At 42.7% G+C, this 18,222-nt stretch overlaps 1 protein-coding gene across 5 annotated transcripts in view; it reads left to right on the forward strand.

Annotated features, from left to right (window-relative positions):
* The window catches only part of rbfox3a (RNA binding fox-1 homolog 3a), a 158,736-nt gene that overhangs the window by 67,430 nt on the left and 73,084 nt on the right, over positions 1 to 18,222 (forward strand). For all 5 annotated transcript variants that reach the window (XM_088359694.1, XM_088359695.1, XM_088359696.1 and 2 more), the window contains one exon: positions 17,746 to 17,861. In XM_088359694.1, the coding sequence (XP_088215820.1) occupies positions 17,746 to 17,861 (116 nt within the window). The remainder of the gene's footprint in view (positions 1 to 17,745; positions 17,862 to 18,222) is intronic.

Raw genomic sequence — 18,222 nt, forward strand, 5'->3', positions numbered from 1 at the left:
TTTTGTGCCCAGCCATTCCGTTCCTCCATGGTCTTATTGCCTTCCCTCTCTCCTCATGCTATTTGGGAACTGGAGCCCAGCGCACGGCACGGCACGGCCCGGCCCGGCCCAGCCGTCACGTTCGTCTCTCTTTCTTTCTCGCTCTCTCGCTCGCTCTGTCTGTGTCCTCTCAGAGCGGTGACAGTGTGACAGCCGTGTGCCGCTCTGTCCACAGCCGGCCTTTGATCACTCTCCCAGTGCTCCATTGTGGCTAATGAGGAGAGCAGGAGGGCTCTGGGGTTTGCATATACTGGAGCTCCCACACTGCCCTCTGTATCTCCAGCGCTCCACCATCCCTATTCTCTCCCACTGTGTCTTCCTTTCATCCCTGGCTGTGCTCGTCCCCCCGCCCGCCCACCCCAACTCTTCTCAGCTGCTTGTTACTACTCTTACTTTTTGCCTAGTTTCACTTTCAACCTTTCTAATTAAAGGGGTTAAGTATGATTAAGGAATTATATCATTATATCTTTTCATGTATCATATCATCTCATCCTCTCATCGCTCATATATCATCTCATACATCATATCATGTATTATCATAGTTCACAAAGAGCGATTCTTGTATTCAGATGCGGCGCAATGGAGCCTATGCACAAGACTCAGCCCTTCCTTCCCTCCCTTTCTCCCAGCTTCTGTCTGTCTGTCTGGCTGGCTTTTCCAAGTGCCATGTTTACCCTTAAACACCATCAATCTGTTGATTCAGTTAGCGGCATTTGCCTTTGTATATTGAAAGCATCTGCATACACGGAAATAATACAAAGCGACATTTACAGACTGGGCCCTTAACGCTTTTCAAATCTTATCATTGTCTCTGTCTGCAGTGCTCCTCTCCTCTCCTCTCCTCTGGTTCGTCGGATGATTTTGGGTCATTTTTCTTTGTTTTCCTTCCCACCGCCCGTTATCAAACTCACTGCTCGTCTTACTGTGTTTTTTTTTTTTTTTTTTTTTTAATGCCATCATCACTGGACTGGAGAAATGATTTCCTACAGCTGTTCCAGTGAAGGTATGGAAAATGGAGGGAATAGCAACAAAGAGCGAGCAAGAGAGAGAGCGAGAGAGAGAACGAGAGTTAGAGATGGTGCTAATATTGATCTTGGTTAATTAGATTCCCACTCAAGTCCCACGGGGGATCGTGGCATGGCAGCTCTGTGTTTGAGTCCGGGGCGAAGAAAAACAAGGCCGAATTAGAAGGAATTCCATTTTAAACAGCAGCAAAGAAATCCAAGCTTCTCATATTTGATATATTCCACTCTGATCCTTCCTCTTTGTTTAATTAGCCTTCCTTTTGTCTTTGATGCTGTTCTTGACAGCGTTTAGGTTTTGACTTCATCTGCATGTTCCACTGCGCGGACGTGCTTTGGGAGCTGGCTCGCTCGCTGGCTCGCTCAATCTAATCATTGCCAGCACGAGCAGTCGTGCTTCAGTGCCCCCGTGAACATGTATGATTATACAGAAACATGTGTAACCCACGGGATGTGGATTTGAGCCGACACGCCGTTTGTGCCCCACATGGCAGATCTGCCCTTCTGTTTTCCGTCAAATATTTCTCACACTTTTCTCAATGTGCCCGCCGACATAACTGCCAGGCATTGAACACGCAGCCATTGGCAGGATGGCATCACTCCAATAGAATTAACTGAGCTTCCTAATTAAAAATATGTCCCTTTATAATCGGAAACTTCCCCTGGTGTGTCATTGTTATGTTTTTTTTGCTTGTATAAAGTGTCACGGTCCCAACTTCAATGCACGTGCGTATGTGTGCGTGCAGCAGACATGAAATCATAACACAACAAACCACCACTAGATCCACCCTCATTTTAGGTTGAATTATGGGATATCACCGAGAATCACGTCAAGCCTCGTTTTGATTTATGAGCCAAAGTTTGCCGTTTATTAGTTTACGTCTTCACAGCTAAAAGTTCAAAGTCAATGTGTTTTCCCTTCAAGCTTTATTATGCAATGCAAATAAGTACATCTCACGCTTCTGCTGCTTTTTGTTACTTGAAAAGACATTGTCTGCAAAGCGTGTGTAACCGGCAACAAACATTCACCATGCACTGCTTAACCTACAACCCTGCACACACACACACACACCCACGCACACACCCACCCCTCTATTTACTCACCCTGTAAACATGGGGACCCGAGGGGACACCAGAGGAAAGGTGCTGAATTGGCTTTTTTTTTCCCTTTTATGCTCCCAGGAGAAAAAGCCATTTTAGATGCTAAATAAACGGAGCCTGTTAATGGCCTCTATTGCCTTACCATGTTTCTGTAGTCAATGGCCTTGAATGTATTGAAGGGGAAAGGTCACGAGCAGCCTCAAGTACACCAAAGCATTGTTGCTATTTCCAATACGTTGCTTTGGTTGGCCCTCCAAACTGGTCAATGTGATTTTCAGTGAATAGAAAAAACCCCACATGTATTACATAGGGGGAAAAAGTTGTAAACAAGTAAACTCCATTTTGATCATATAAAAATGGGCTTTGAATCTAGTGATGCATTTAAAGGGCAGATGGGTAGAGATTGCGTCACTTGTAAACCATATTTTTATTCCGTTTGGTTGTTGGGTTTCGTTCTAAGCGAACCGCAAATTACAGTCACAATTTTCAGTTGTGTTTACCTTTTTTTGTTTTGTCGAATCATGACGCTGCTATCAAAACGTTTGTAAAAAAAAAATAAAAAATTACATGCTGAAGAGTTTATCTCGACTAAAACGATGATTAAAGGGTCTTGCCCTTTAAATAGACAAACCTGTTGACCTAATTTAGAGTCCCGATCAATTTCGAGCCGGCCATATTCATTGAGACACCAATCATTGATTTTTCTCTCTTGTGCTTACCCTGCCTGCACACAGGATGAGGGAGGGAGGGAGGGAAGCAAGGCCAGAGAAGCCATCCAACCGAGTCATACATCAGCATCATAAAATCAAGCATCATTTGGGGGGTTTTGAATTGCAATAAATAGGATATAGTATATATCAATTCTATCGAGGGACCCCGACACCTTCATACTTTGCGCGTTCTCCCCGTCTCACTTTCTGACAATTGTCACAATAAATGGAATGAGTCCAAATAATAATCTTCATTTTGGTGGGTTCAATATTTTGTTGACCATACTGCACATAAATAATGCACGCTTTGCTAAGACCAAACATGGATCTCAGAGCACAAAGTCAGGTGTACGTCTTTAATAGTAAATTATGGAAGATTTTAAAAAAAACAACAACATATATTCGGTCAGACCAGAGCCTTGCTTCACTCAGTAAAAGTGTGTGTCTGTGTGTGTGCGCGCGCGTGTTTCCTTGAAAACTTTTGGAAAATGTCTCTTTTGAGACACAAGGATGAAACCTGTTGAATATTTTAGGTTAACACTCAAAACATCCCCACAGCCACTAGGGCCTGCCTCCATGCGCATGCAAGACTGCAGCTGGAAATGTTGGAATATATGTTCAGCTCTACGTCCCTTTTGTGGTCCCATCCATCAAGGTTGTGGTTTGCCAGTTGAAACCGCCAGAGGAAATGCACTTTCTATTGATAAACATGCCGGACATTGGATTCTAATAAGAAACACCGCAGTGGTTGTTTATTTTCATCAAACATTCCCGTAAAATGATGATGAGATTTATTTTTGTATTTGTTTCTCTTAAAAAGTGAGATTCAAACAGGCATGTTGATTTGAATTAGGATGGAATGTCTCGGGCTGCATTATATTCCTAATCTCGATCTATATTTGATTTGTGGAAATTTAATTTGACTCTGTTTCAATCAAAAATGGAGTTGGGTGCGCTGAGGGCAAAAGCTGAACTTTTTATTCATTTTTGCTAATGAGTTCTTTGCCGTTGTCATCAAAGGGCGAGGATACAATGGTCTGATAAAACTTGTAATACTGTGTTTTGAAGAGTTGGACGAGATCTAATCCTTTCCTCGTATCAGTGTGAGAACAGATGTTTTATAGATGATTAAAATCCGATGAGAACGCAAAATACTTTAAGGCTAACTGGTGTGCATATAGTGGATATAAAAAGTGTACACACCCCTCTTTAAATTCCACATTTGTTACATTAAAATTTGGCAAGAATGACCATAATTACTGTAAAAAATGCATTTGTAATTCTCATTTGTCATTCGCATTTGTTATCCTATTTGTAACAACATTGACTAGTGTGACTCGAGGAATGACGTGAAAAAATGGACTCAATGTATCAACGGGAATACTTTCAGGTCCACTTTCTCAGTGACTCCAATCATAAAAAAAAAACCAATCTATAAAACTCTAAACTCGATACACCCTAAAATGTGGTTGTTCCTTGTCAGATGGGTTCTTGCCCGTATTCTTTTGTAGCCTTTAGCACTTTCCCTTTTATACGCTTTAAAGGCTGTATTCTGTTACGTGTCTTGGGAAAGGTGAAAGAAACACTTTATTGCACCTCAAGTTTCAATGCAGTTACAATATACATAAAATGGATTGCAAATGTCCGAGGAGGGAAATTCTCAAATCGTCTCTTTTTTTCATTCTTCTCATTGTCACTCTCTCAGGCAGTAAGCAAATTTTGGCATGTACAATCTCATGTGTGATGTGGGAGATGCTGGATCTCATTTGCAAGCACTACAGGGACTTTTACCACCTGTCATTTTATAGTGGAGATACTTGTAAATCTTGCAAGGAAAAAAATAAATTGGACCCTCTCTGTAAAATTTATGGGAAAGAAGCAGAAAAGTTTTTGGAAGTCCACTGCATAATATTGCTTCATTGGCAAATTCCCCTTCCCTTTTTTTTTTCTTTCCTAGTTCGACTTCATTTTTTTTTCTTCCTGCTCCTTGATTCTGCTCTAAACTTTATATGTTGCTCCTTAAATCCCTCCATCTCTTTTTCATCTCTCTTTGTCCCGCAGCTACAATGAGATATTTTGCATTAAGAGCGTGACCGGCTGAGCGAAATGGGGCGGTGTGCAATTAGTTTTGCGAGTACTTATCTCATTAAAGTAAATGAATTATTGATTTAATGACACTCATGCTTTTAGTGGCAAGCAACTGCTATTATGAGTCACGCTGTTGTTTGAAAGGACACTGTCCATCTCAGCATGAGGGGAAATACGTATCTCTCCTCATTTGCACTGTCTGACTCTTCGATTCTACTTTTTCTTCATCTCTCACTTTCCATGGACGAAGAATGAGAAGCAAACACCAAATGGTGTTTGAGCAGAAATCAGCACGGTTGCGCGTGTAATGAAGTCTCGGCACCGAATTGCTTCATGTGTCTGTCATACTGTATAAAATCAATGTCAAGGTAGATAGTTGTCAATCCAGAAAAAAAGTTGAAGAGGTTTAGATAGGAGCAAAAAAAAAAAAAGAAGTAAATGGGGACATTTTATTTGTTATCGTTCAACAGAATCCTAAGAGTTTTTCCTCACTTTGTGGCTAGTCTTGGTGCTCCTCATTGACTTTGTTGAGGATCAATTGATCTCCTCCATCCGTGCCCAGGAGGCAGATTGCAGTCAGATGAAGGCACTTCTTGTGGCTCTCTCCCACTCCCCTTAATCGCATTTCTGGGGTCCCCTGTCAAAGCCAACCCTTGCCCCCCGCCCCCGCCCCCTCCAGTTCAGAGATGAGAATATTCAATAAGCACTTTCTCATGATGCAAAAAAAGCTGGTATTCGCATTATTCTTCCTCAACACCTGTGGAGAATGGCGACTCGCCATTTGCGAGCTTTGCCAACGGATCACGATTGTAAAAAAAATGTCGGTCGGCCGGCCGGCCGGCCCGCTGTCCACCGTTGCCTTCAAGAGCGGGCGGACCCCCTCCCCTCCCTTATCCCTACATCACCTCTGAAATTCAAGGCCTCCCGGCTTGCAATTAACCTCCCCCACAGGCATCCACACACACACACACGCACGCACGCACGCAGGCAGGCACGCGTGGTGATTAGCCAGTGTTAATGGCTTTCTGCCACTCTCTAAATACTCTCATAATTCACAAAAGATTTTTTTTGGACCCCAAACTGGCTTACTCACTTGTTTATTAATGTACACAAATTGCTGGAGTGTTTTTAATCCAACAGTGTCAGAAGCCTCATCCCATGGCGTGGAAGGCTCCTCAAAATAGTCTTTCGCCGCTCGACGGCGATGGGTGCTATTGCTCCCGCTGGGAGACAAACGGTCCAGAATATGTCCAGTGTTGGCTTTCGATCAACCACCGGTTACCCATGGCTGGACAAATCAATTAGTCATTAATGCTAGCCTCCGGAGTGACTTGGAGGTCCCGACGCTCCGAGCCACGATTCTTTTCATTTCAATTGGGCCAGAAGCCCTTTTTGAACCATTAGTCAGTATCTTACACCCAAGTAAACAACCAATTTATTATGGCTACCTCGACTCATTTCATCATGGCAATGGCGTAAAACCAGACAGCGGCGGGCGCCGCTTTAATTATGTTGTGTTTTGGTAAGTGACTTTGGCACAACTGTAAGTACTCATTGTTCTAGTATCGCTAGTCTGGACACATTTGTGCTCAGTCATCACTACTTGGATATGCAGAGGCCAAAGAAGCAGCAGCAGGAGGAAAGCCTTCATTAATTTCTCTCTCTGTTCCGTATTTAACAAGCGCTACATGTGCTGAGGAGGCACGCGCCCAACACAAAGGTTTGGCACACTCATTAAACGTGCACAGGCATAGCAAGGCTAATCATTTGACCTTTGCTTTTCTTCTTCTAGGCATCGGGTTGGGGGTGGGGGGGGGCAATATCTGCAGAGGATAAGTCCATTTGTTATTTCACATGATTTATGACGGGGCTGTTAATGTGGAGAATACTAACGCAGTCCAATGTGAAACAAATAGCGTGTCCAGTCCAAAATGAGCAAAATCGCTGAATACGGATTACTCTTGGTAAATTCGAACCCAAATGAGCGCTATGAATTGTGCAGAACGGCCGGTGCGTTGTTGGCAAACTGTGAGGATGGTGAGTCTCCGGACGTAAACTTTTAAAAGTCTGCGTCTTGTGATTTTTCACTTTGATTCTCTCATTTTCTCAATTCAAATTTTTCATTGACGTTACAGTATGCTGATCTCCACAAGTCCTCTTTTCCACCACCTCGCCCGCCTTCTGTGCACTCATGCAAAATGGGACTATTTATCAACGATGGGCTCCTGGGAGCACATCTACATATTTTCTGTATCTATTGTCTGTTGGGACATGCAGAGGATATTGTCTTGATGTCACCAATGACAAATTTACCCGAATACAGCTAATCAGTCCAAATTCAGACTTTGCACCTCCGAATCCAAACGCCACCCTCTTATTGTGGCGTGGCTGTTATTACTTACGATGAAAAGCTGTGTCCCGGAAAACTTGGGGTGATATACGTCTATTTGTTTCAAATCCGCATTTCCGTAGAAAAGCAGTCTGTATAAATAGATGTGTGTCACGACAGAGCGTGAGCCTATATTGCATTCTGAGGCTCCTGGTAGAATATTTTGTACCGCACGTCAATCTTAGTCGTTGCTCAACAATTTCCAAGTCCAATCATTTGGATTAGTAAAAAGTTTGTCTGCAGGCAGGCAGGGAGGGATGATGATGGGGCTGTGCCTTTCCCCCCGCAATTGCCCAAAGCCAAATGTAATGTTTGCGCTGTAAGCACTTAGTGACTTGTCTGGGCTTTCAACTCATGATGCTTGTCAAGGTGTACGTAAATAAAATACATGCTTTTATAGTCATCACATTGAATAGGACAAAGGGGGAGGCATAGAGCAGAACGCTGGAGCGTTTTGATTGATTTCTTTCTTTCTCTCTTTCTCCCCCCCTCTTTCATCCTTCTCCTCCTACATGAGTCTGCATCTGTTTTTCGGTGAAATCCGAGCACGTGTGGATTTCAGCCCGTGCTGCAGACTGAGTGCTTGAGGCGCTTGTCACAGCAGGGGGATTCTACATAATTGATTTCAAAGTATTCAATATGTCTAGCTCAGGTGATTGCCTTTTTTTTTCTCTCCCCCCTTTTATGCCTTTCTCTTTTTAACTGGCGGAATGTACATGTACACTCACAACACACATAACGGGTTTCTTTACAGACCGCAATAATTACAATGCCTACTTATGCCATAATAAATGACTAAGTCGCACAGCCTTTGTTTACTCATTTGTGACTGTCAGCCAGCTGTTGTCTTTTACACTGTACACTCCCCGTCCTGTCCCCCCCCCCCCACCTGCAGCAGCCATCTTGGATGTCATTGGTACAACAAGCAAGAACAGCTGTTACAGTTTATAACGGGGCTTTTTTGGTGCCGCCAGACTTTTACCACTGACAAATGCACTGCCTTGCGCCACATATTGTGCTCGAGATGAATGTTGTACGATTTCTGCACAATACTCTCCCACTATGAAGTAATTCATCAGGAGGGCAATTTAAGTTTGGTCGGGTGCTTTTATCACCCAAGCCAGGGAGATGGAAAACATTGTTTGCCACAGTGTCCATTACGCGCACGCACGCACGCACGCGCAAGGGGATTTTTAGAAGCGCGTTCATTTGTAATAATTTGTTGCCGAATATTCATATCGGTGAGCCAAACCTGACTAAACAAGAGGGATGGAAAAAATGGATTGGAAAGCACACATGCAAAGGCATCGCAGCGTAGAAATCAGCATGCTGTCTGTCCGTTAATTGATGAAGTCAATTACACCCTTTAACAGCTTTCCTTATTGGTGCACAGGAGCTCGGCAGGACATGGATCTAAGAGCCCAGTGGGCAAATGGGAAGCTCCCAGCTGTGGGCGTAATGGGAAAACAGCAGTCGTCTGATGGGGGAATTTTTCCTCATACGCTCGGGCCTAGACAGATAAATGGCTTCTTCCGAAGCAAATGTCCAAAAAGAAGGAACCGGAGGATTCCGCTATAACATGAAATCAAATTAAAGCCGCGCCAAAAATAATCTCACTTTGTTACCGTTCTAATGCCAAATAAATTCGAAACCTTACATTTATGTCAAACAGGATAGCTTGACAGAATTTGGGCTCCAGTCACAATATATTTTTTGCATTGCATTTTTACATTCATGACATCATTGGCGCTGTAGGTTCTGATGCTTTAGTTGAGGCATGGCCAAAATGGTTTGCTTTATAGTAGACACTTAAAAGCTCTGCCAGCATGTCGTTTAATGAGTTGGCTGCATTTAGTCATTTAAAGACACAGCAGTCGCATTGAGCTTTCTTTTGCCATAAGCAAGCTCTGACTTTGATTTGTTCAGACAACACCATTTCCAACATGGTATTATTAGCTTCTTTATGGCTAGCCGTATAGGAAGGATTTGATGCTGGAAGGAGAGCCCTTGAGCAGACACGAGGCAAATTTACGGGACAAATGTTTATTGGTTCCATCCGCAGGTGCAGGGGTTCTGTGGGTGGTAAAAGGTGAAGAATGGAGGAAATATTTTCTTGTATGATGTCATGATACAGGCAACTTGTGTTGCCGATAGTTCTTGTTTACTGTAGTGCATTCTCTCCCTCCCTCCCTCCCTCCCTCCCTCCAAAACAAGTGGAGCTCTCCTCACTTCCCCCTCGCTTTCCCTTTCCTATTTCTCTCTGTGATGAGAGAGTGGTGATGGCATCTGCTCGGAGATGGAGACTGAGTTCCTAACCAGACCAGTTATGAGGCAGTAAGTCTACTATTGATTTGCTGTCCACATTGCTGTTTGGACTCCTTTGTTATCCTGAGCACACAGCGGCACATATACAACGGTGGAGAGCTCAGATGCTTGTGACCTTTCATCACCTTTCCCTCCTGTCGTTACATGAAGACACACTAATGCACTAGAAGTATTTTCTCTGATAAAGAAGTGATATTTTTTGGAGGGGGGGATGGTGCTCTTACACCGGTATATATTTTTTAACAATGTGCCAACCAAATATATTTTTCAATACCTAATGGCACACTTATCCATAATAATCAATTCATGTGCAAGCCTATCATTCATATTGGTCCAGAAGATTTTTATTTGACTTTTTTATTCAATTCAATTAAAACAATTCTGGTAGAGTTGTCCAAAACAGTTTAGACAAGTGTATGATTAAACATTTTAATTCAATACGTTGCTTGTTATAGGTCGCTTGCGAGAAAATAAATAAATAGTGGCCAATTACCCTTTGTCCTGTAAAAACCAATAATGAAATAATAACAATAATAAAATAAAAAATAAAAATGAGATTCAGAGCAGTTGTATACATAGGACTGCTGGGTACAATCCAAAGCCAAGGTTAAAAAAAAGCAAGGCGTAGGTATGGAATGCCAAGACATTTTAACACCGCTAAACTGACTTGGCAGGGTTAGACACAGGAGGCTATGTCTGACGAGACCAAGTGAAACAAAGTAGACAAGAGGAGAGCACAATACAAACAAAGGTTTCAAACATAGACAAAAACAATTTCAACGCAATAAAAGATTAAAGTTCCAACTGCTACTTTTATTTACCTTCCATTTGCATCAAATACTGAACCAGCTTTCCTGGAAGCTTTGTTTTTCCTCTCTCTCTTCTCTGTATTGTGGTGTTAAGTGTTTGTTAGTCCACAAGCACTGGCTGAACTAGAGAGGGGGCTGCAGGGTCACTGGCACCCCATGAAATATGCCCCAAGTGCCAGACTGAGCATTGATGTTTGATTGTTTTCAGATTTTTGTTGTCGTTGTTGTTTGCGGGAAGTGTACCCCTCCAAAATACACCATTTGGGATATGACTCTGTCTAGTTAAAGAATCAATTTGATCAGCGTAAACGAATAAATTGTCCTGAAGCAGAGAGTTGTAATGTTTCAGACAGCGGCCAACACAGTAAGCAAGCAATACAGAAGCATTAATGAAGTATAGATTTGTTTTCTTTTCATTTGGCGCAGCATAACAACAATAATCAATGGTGTATTCTCTGAATGCCAGCCCCAACCTAATTAGAGCTAATTACCAGCTGCTGCCATGTGTGATATGATGTCTTCTGTCTGCCAGCCATTTCCAGTAATTACACATATATCATGTCATCCAGTGAATCATTATTGCGTAAAGGATACCCTGGTGGCTCTTTTTCCATTGGACGGAGGGAAGGAATGGGGCACGTCCACCTGGTGGAGTGTGGCGGGCCAATCGTCTTGGTCCAGACCAGACTAGCTCCGAACAATCCAGGCCAGGCTGTGGATTGGAGTGCTTTGCTGACACTATAAAATGGAAAAGTCATCCAGGCACGCTCAACCATGCAAAGTGGGGAACATTTATCAAAAGACTCGTGAATAGAGATGGGAATGACCTACCGTGTTTGTTTAAAGTTCTACCACTCTTGGGTTAGCCAAATAATAATAATAGTTAGCTATCACTGTTTTTATTTTCATCACTTTTATTGTTTACAAGCGGGTGGAGTGACAGACAAAACAACAAAGACAGTACCAAGTGACGTACATAAAATGCCTCTTGAGTCCATCGTGGGTGACGCTAAGATTCACATGTTCACGTGACAGCATTGAACTTAATTACATGAGCTCTTTTCATCTGCTAATCCACGGGAAAAACAAACGGCCACCGCTCGCCATCCTTTCACACGAGCGAATTCATAGACTATCAGTCATGACACGAGCCAGCTGGCACCCAGGGCAGCCCCGCATCACCATTACCATAGGATTCCTCAATCACTGCAAGCAAGCGGCTGGTAATGGAGCAGTACTGGAGAAAGAAAGAAAGAAAGGAATAGAGAGCGAGAGAGAGAGTCCCTGTGTTTACATGACTGAGCGAGTCCAGAAATTTGGCTAGGGGAAAAAAAAGAAAGGCGTGCTTTTATTTGCTGCAGTGTGCTTTTAAAGCCGAAGTGAGACTTGCAAGCTGCTTCTTCTTTACCCCCGGAATCTAAAATGAAGTCCATTTGTAATACATGACTCTGCTCTCGTGGATCCTCCTGCAGCTCTCTGCGCTCTTCCTTGCTCTCGCATCGTTCCTCTGTCGGTGCATCCTTCCAAGGTTGATTTTCTCTCTCTTTAAGACCAATGGGATGAACATTTCATGCATGAAATGACTAGTCTTGGCCCCTCGGTCCCTCTGCGCTGCACATTGAATACAGTCATGTACACGCACACACACACACGCGCGTGCACACGGTCGTATACACGGACGGCGCACACGCACGGTGGATCCAGCCATGCACATACATCCCGGTGTTTTGGATTTAATGATTTCCCTGGAGTAAGCATTAGACAGACTACATGTATGTATGGCCAACTACTCCAGCTACGGCTCCCTTGACCTTGTGTATTATTGCTCTCATCGGCAGCATAAACTTGTGCATGCGTGTCTGTGTTTGTGTTATTTTACCTTCTAAATTGTGTGGATGTCCTCAGTATTGATTGGTTTCATTGTTGGATCTCAGGGGACAGATGAGTAAACAAAGCGTTAAAAAAAATGAGTTTGTGCCCCCCCCCCCCCACCACTCACACACACAAATTAACTGAATGGAAAAATAAGCGGAAATGCGTGTACCTCATGAATACTTAACACTTCATATAAATGTTCATTTAGTAAAAGTCATGTTGATTAGCATCATAATTGGTGTTAATTGTGGACACGGCTCCGGGTAAAGTGTGTTTTAAGTGTGCTGGGACTGCTGTGAGCATTGGCCTCTCGCCCGTAAGGCGGCTCTTTTTCTGTGTGTCTTTATTCCAAACGACCAGTTAATGTGTGACTTGTTTCTTTTTATGGGTAGTAACCCGGGCCTCGGGTTTGACACCTATGTCCTAGACAAGTCGCCCCCCAAGGATAAATGATTTTCATTCTACTTAAAAGCGGGAATGAAAATCACATTTCACCTGTGCGCACACAGTAGAGCGATTTCACTGCGGCGGATGAACTCGAAATATGGATGTGCGCTTACATGGCTTTTTCCAACCAGATGTTTGACCCTATGTGCGTACTGTGTCTGAGCTCGTGTTGCGAAAGAACACCAAATAAGAAGACTAAATCTATAAATGATTGATTTCTCCCTTTCTCATTCTGTATAATTTTCACGCATTTTTTTTCCCAAACATTTTGTAAGCAGTTTATGAAAATGTAACCACTGTGGACGGAAACATATGGCGCATTCCCTGGCCACCGTACTAGAATCCGTTCCTTTTTGCTTTCAGTTGTTACAATCTGATTTTGATAATATTTGTACATTGTGAATAATTCAGCAGATTTTTTTCCCTCTTGCAAAGCACAGGGCCTTAAATCTGCATGTATAATTAAGCATATTTATGCAAATCTAATTGTTTTACAGTTAGCGGGCTTTGTAGGGCTTAGTTGTTGGAATAAACAGGCAACACAAGGAGAAAGACGTACTCACAGCCCCTCCCCAACCCGTTGGGATCCTTCTCAAAGAAGCTGTTGACAGAGGCCGAGTCATTCTCGGCTTTCCAGGCTGGGAACATTTTCAATCCCATGTAAGGAGAGGATTCAAACGAAATTCAGCCTCTAACGTGTTCACATGCAATTTGGGTTTTCATGGGAATTGAACTTAAGCTTTATCTTTGTCCAAAAGAGAGACGTCACCCTTCCTTTGCATCAGACAACCAACCTCTTTCCTCTACCTTTTGCCTCTGCGTCTCGGCAGGGAGCCACGGTAGACGGAGGCTGAGCGAGCGCTCAAGGGCCATCGCCGAGCCCAAGGCGCTTGGTAGTGGTGGATCAAAGCCACCTTGGCCCGGCAGCCGAGCCGGTTAAACCGACAGGAACAGGCGGACACACCTAACCGGCTGTCTCGGCCGGAGAGCCAAGGAAAAAGACGGACGGACGAAACATGGCACCAGACCTGATTGGATGCTGCTTAGTAAATGCTTTGATCATTGGATGATGTCATGAAAATCAAATCCATTGCAAAGTTCCTGGAGGAAAGACATTTCGACAGGAACGCTGAAATAAAAAAGTGATTGATGGATAAGAAAAAAGAGAGAGTGCACGTAGAGGTTCCACGAGATGAAAGACAAGGACACACAAGGTGCATGGCAAGGAAAAAAAAGAAAAAAAGCGAAGGAAGGGAGGGAGGAGGGGATCAAGGGCGCAATCGTATCAAATATGTATCAAAAATGGAAAATAAGGAACAACTACAGTAATGACAAGCGAGCGCATGGACTGAAGAGAAAACACCATAAAAGCACAACACATGAAAGGAGGAGATGGCAGAAGAATTAAAATGTTGGGCTGCAGAGAGAGAGGAGGTAGAAAAGTCCCAAGAAAAAGAAAAGGGAGCTAGTATCAAGGGAAGAAGCAAAAGTTGAATCGCAAAGAGCCAGGTGAGTTGGAGGCCCAGAGCTAAACTGTAGCAAAGTCAATCAAGGTCAGCTGATTGTACTCTTTGAGCCCTCCATTTTTGGGCTGATTAATCACGAACTAAACATTGACTCGTGTGTACGCCAATTAGCAACTCCTTTATGAGGCCGCCGTGTGCAAGTGCGCATGCTCGTATACCGGAGGGAAGCTTCGTGACTCTCGTCGAATGATACGACTTCATCCGCATGGCTTGTCAAGGCCCTTTTATGATTTGAAGCGAATCCACCAGGGTGTTCAATATTGATTCACTTCTGTATTGACAAGCTACGTTAATGGCGGAAAGCAAATATCCCTCGCAAATAGAAATCAACAGATCTTTGCTCTTCCCAAATTTGGTTTGTGCAGTCGGTCATTTTAATTGAGAAGGAACGGGAAATTCATGAAAATCTCGAGAGTGCAAGCGTGGGGCTTCTTTGGACATGCTTTGTAAATCTCTGCTGCACTGAGCTAAGATGCTGTCCTAGTCATATTTGTTTCTAGATGACTGGCTGGTAATGGGGAACCACAGCAGCTCATCCGTAGGCTTTTATTGACCTTTACGATTTTCATCAGCAGTTATTAGTAACAGTGCTGACAAATCCACTGCTTGGCTTGATGGACTGTGGAGCCTTTATTGGGATTTTGGATTTTTTGATGAGGAGATGGCTTTGCTTTGCCACTCTTTCTGGAACGACAAGCACAAAGATAAAGTAGGCTAAATGGGTATTTTTGTAAAGGCGGAAAGTTTGATGAAGCTCTTTTTTGGGGGGGAGTGGATGGTTTTTCGACAGGGTTGGTTGACCGGGGGAAGTGATTGATTTTTTTTCCTCCTTCCTATTGAATTCCAATCCCAGCTTCAACAATGAAATGACCATTTCAACTTTATAATGACAATGTTAAAATAAGAAATGACCCAGTTAACCTTTTCAACATATGGGTGGGTGGTTGGTTTGGTGGATGGATGGATGGTGGATGATGGATGATGGATGCATGGCTGCATGGCTGCATGGATACATGGAAGTCGGTCCATCCATCCGTCCATCCGTCAGTACGTGAGAGCATGAGAGCATTTCGAAGACTAGTTCCGAAGGTGACGCCACAAGAGAGCGCTAATTCCCCATCCTGCCAATAATGGACATTGTAATGTATTGTGGATTCAGCTTTTGTTCTCATAAGCCATTCTAATTGGAAGTTTCATGAAGAAATTAGATTTTTAATAATAAGAACAACAAATACTAACGCTTTTCTTTTATTGAGTCTGAGGTTGAATATCCTCCAAGATCTTTTTCCCAGTCTCATTCTACTTGTTGTTTTTTTACAGGAATTGTGTGTATTAATCTTTTCATAAGTTTATTATGCTAGGCAAGGGTAGTATTATTGTATTCATTAAGTAGAGTGTGCCTACTGTTTTATTAGTGTTCTTAGATTGGGGTTGTGCACATTTCATTAATGCATGTTTGCCATCTATGAGAATGATTACATGGTACATTTCTCAGAAGTGTATGTATAGTTGAGATTTTGTTTTTATTATTGTGCAACAAGATGCTTTATTGTGTATCTCACTTTACACTGTGAAAAACAACAACATTTATACGACCACAAAGTAAACAATGCTATGCTGTGGGTGTGGACACTGAGGTGGTCCGTTTACTTAAGTCAAGATTTTATCTGTTGTCTTTTAGTGAACAAACAAAATCAGGAAAAAAAAAAAACACACCAATAGCAAACCTGGCCATCCTGAACAGGTGGGCCAGATAATGAGAATGAATTATTGTTGGACATATTGATCATAAGCACTTCAGATGCACATCTCAGCCCCAGGTTTGCTCTTTGCAGCGGGAAAAAAAAAAGCTACATCCGATTCCCTCAGCAACAGCGAGTCGAGAGGAAAATCTAAAATAACGATAGAGATGATAGAGGGTTATTTAGTCTGGTAGTCTGGAATTTCTGACAAGTATTGGCTGCTTTGTACATATTGCAACAATCTGGTGTAGTCTTTCAAGAAGAAGAAACAAAACCCCACTTGACTTTACTTGTAAATGTGTTTTGGTCCAACAAAAGCAAGAAATGTTGTTTCATCCACTGCTAATGTGAAACATTTACAATCTGCACGTGTTTAAGTATTCAGCACAGCATATCTTGTAATTGTCAGATTAATACTTTGCATTAGTGCGCAGCCAACCCTCGTAGCAATGTGATTTAGTGTAATCAATAAACGGAGAGGTTTGCGATGTATTTCTTGAGCAAACAAAGCATTCATTTGCCATTGTAGGAAAGGAATATTAAACGTGACATCAGGTGAATATGATTTGTGACGGATGTCAATGAAGATGACTCCTGGTGGTTTATGAAGGAGACAAAGTCTTTCATCATTTTTATTGTTAACTCCAACCTTTCAGTCACATTACTGATGAATGTCTCTAATCCATCAAATGATTTTGACATCAGCACAAAAGCATGGGCGTGCGTCAGTGAGACAAATGACTGATGTCGGACTTGAACGCTTCCGATGCCGTTTTGATGCCTTACGATTGCTTTGTATCGCCGCTGATATAATATACTACTGTATGTTTTGTCATTGCTACGAGACAACGCAGGAGGTCTATCCATCCGTTTGAAGCGCCACTCCTTTCACCCAAAAATCCCTTCCTGTTTTATGTTCTTCTCTTCATACCGTCTTTCTCACCTATCCCTTGATACTTTCCTTGTCTTGCACTTTTTTAAGTAAGAGGATGTAGGGCCCAATTGTCGGGAGCCCGGTGACACAAATAGCGTTACGTAAGTCAGTAGGGACGGACGGTATTCTTATTTCAGTCTGGATGGACTTGGATTAGGGAGCTGCAGGTTGCAGCTTTGATGCGTCGAAATGAAAAGTCATAATATATGTACCAGTAAAGTAGAATCAAATAGAAAAGTTTGCATTATAATGCATTATGCAGATTCAAGCTGCGCTCCTGTTTAAAATGAGACATATTCTACATGAAATTCTCGGGCGTCTAAAAAGCATGCCTGTGACATGGTTTAATGTTTCACCACCATTTTTTCCACCATCTGATACAAGCGACTTTTATCCGAGTTGCTGAGCCAACGGCGAGTAAAGATTTCATAGCCGTGCCGACTGAGGCTAGAGCAAGGGGATTCGTGAGACAAGCAAGAAACTTTTGGAGCACTTGCGAAAGCACACTGTGGAAAAAAGAACAAATAGGAGCCACTGTAAAGCTATAAAATCATTTGCACTCAGGCTAATTTATCAGCAGGCCACAGAATCAGGTAAAGATGTGTGTGCTTCTCTAATCTCACACGAGATGGATAAATAAAGGGATTTGAGAGCTTTTTTTAATAATCACATTTTTGTCAACATTTCATATACATTTTGCTGCTGAATATTGATGTATTTGATCTATTTTTTCTCCAGAAACTAAGCCTGGTGTGTTCAAACCGGGACCCATCGCTCTGTTTGGGAACGTGCTATACAGTGGACTCTTCAACGAACACTTTTGGCATTTTGGCGTTCCCCTCGTCACCAGACTGGTGAGTTACATACCACCTTGTTTTCTTCCCCTTATCAAGCTTTGTCAACATTTTGTCTGTCAACTGCTGCCACTCCCTCCACAAACAGTGATGCACCCATTTAGTTATCCAGGCGCTAAATAGTGTGACTGAGCCTTGGAGGCTGTTGTTGTTTTATCTTGGGATAATGAATGAGGTCCTTTCAGCACACACTAATGCAATATTAGTGGTATTTCAATTAAATTTGAATTAGACTGTAATCTCTTCCATGTCGCTTGCTGATTGCAAGGCTGTGTGTTATTGAGCTGCTGATAAATGTTACAGTAGATTGATATTGATGTTGTCTCCTCATACTGGGATACAGGCGAGCTTCGTACCGATA

This window comes from Syngnathus floridae, chromosome 18 (genome assembly GCF_059516105.1).
Source record: "Syngnathus floridae isolate MCC-2025c chromosome 18, RoL_Sflo_1.0, whole genome shotgun sequence".
Lineage (NCBI taxonomy): Eukaryota > Metazoa > Chordata > Actinopteri > Syngnathiformes > Syngnathidae > Syngnathus > Syngnathus floridae.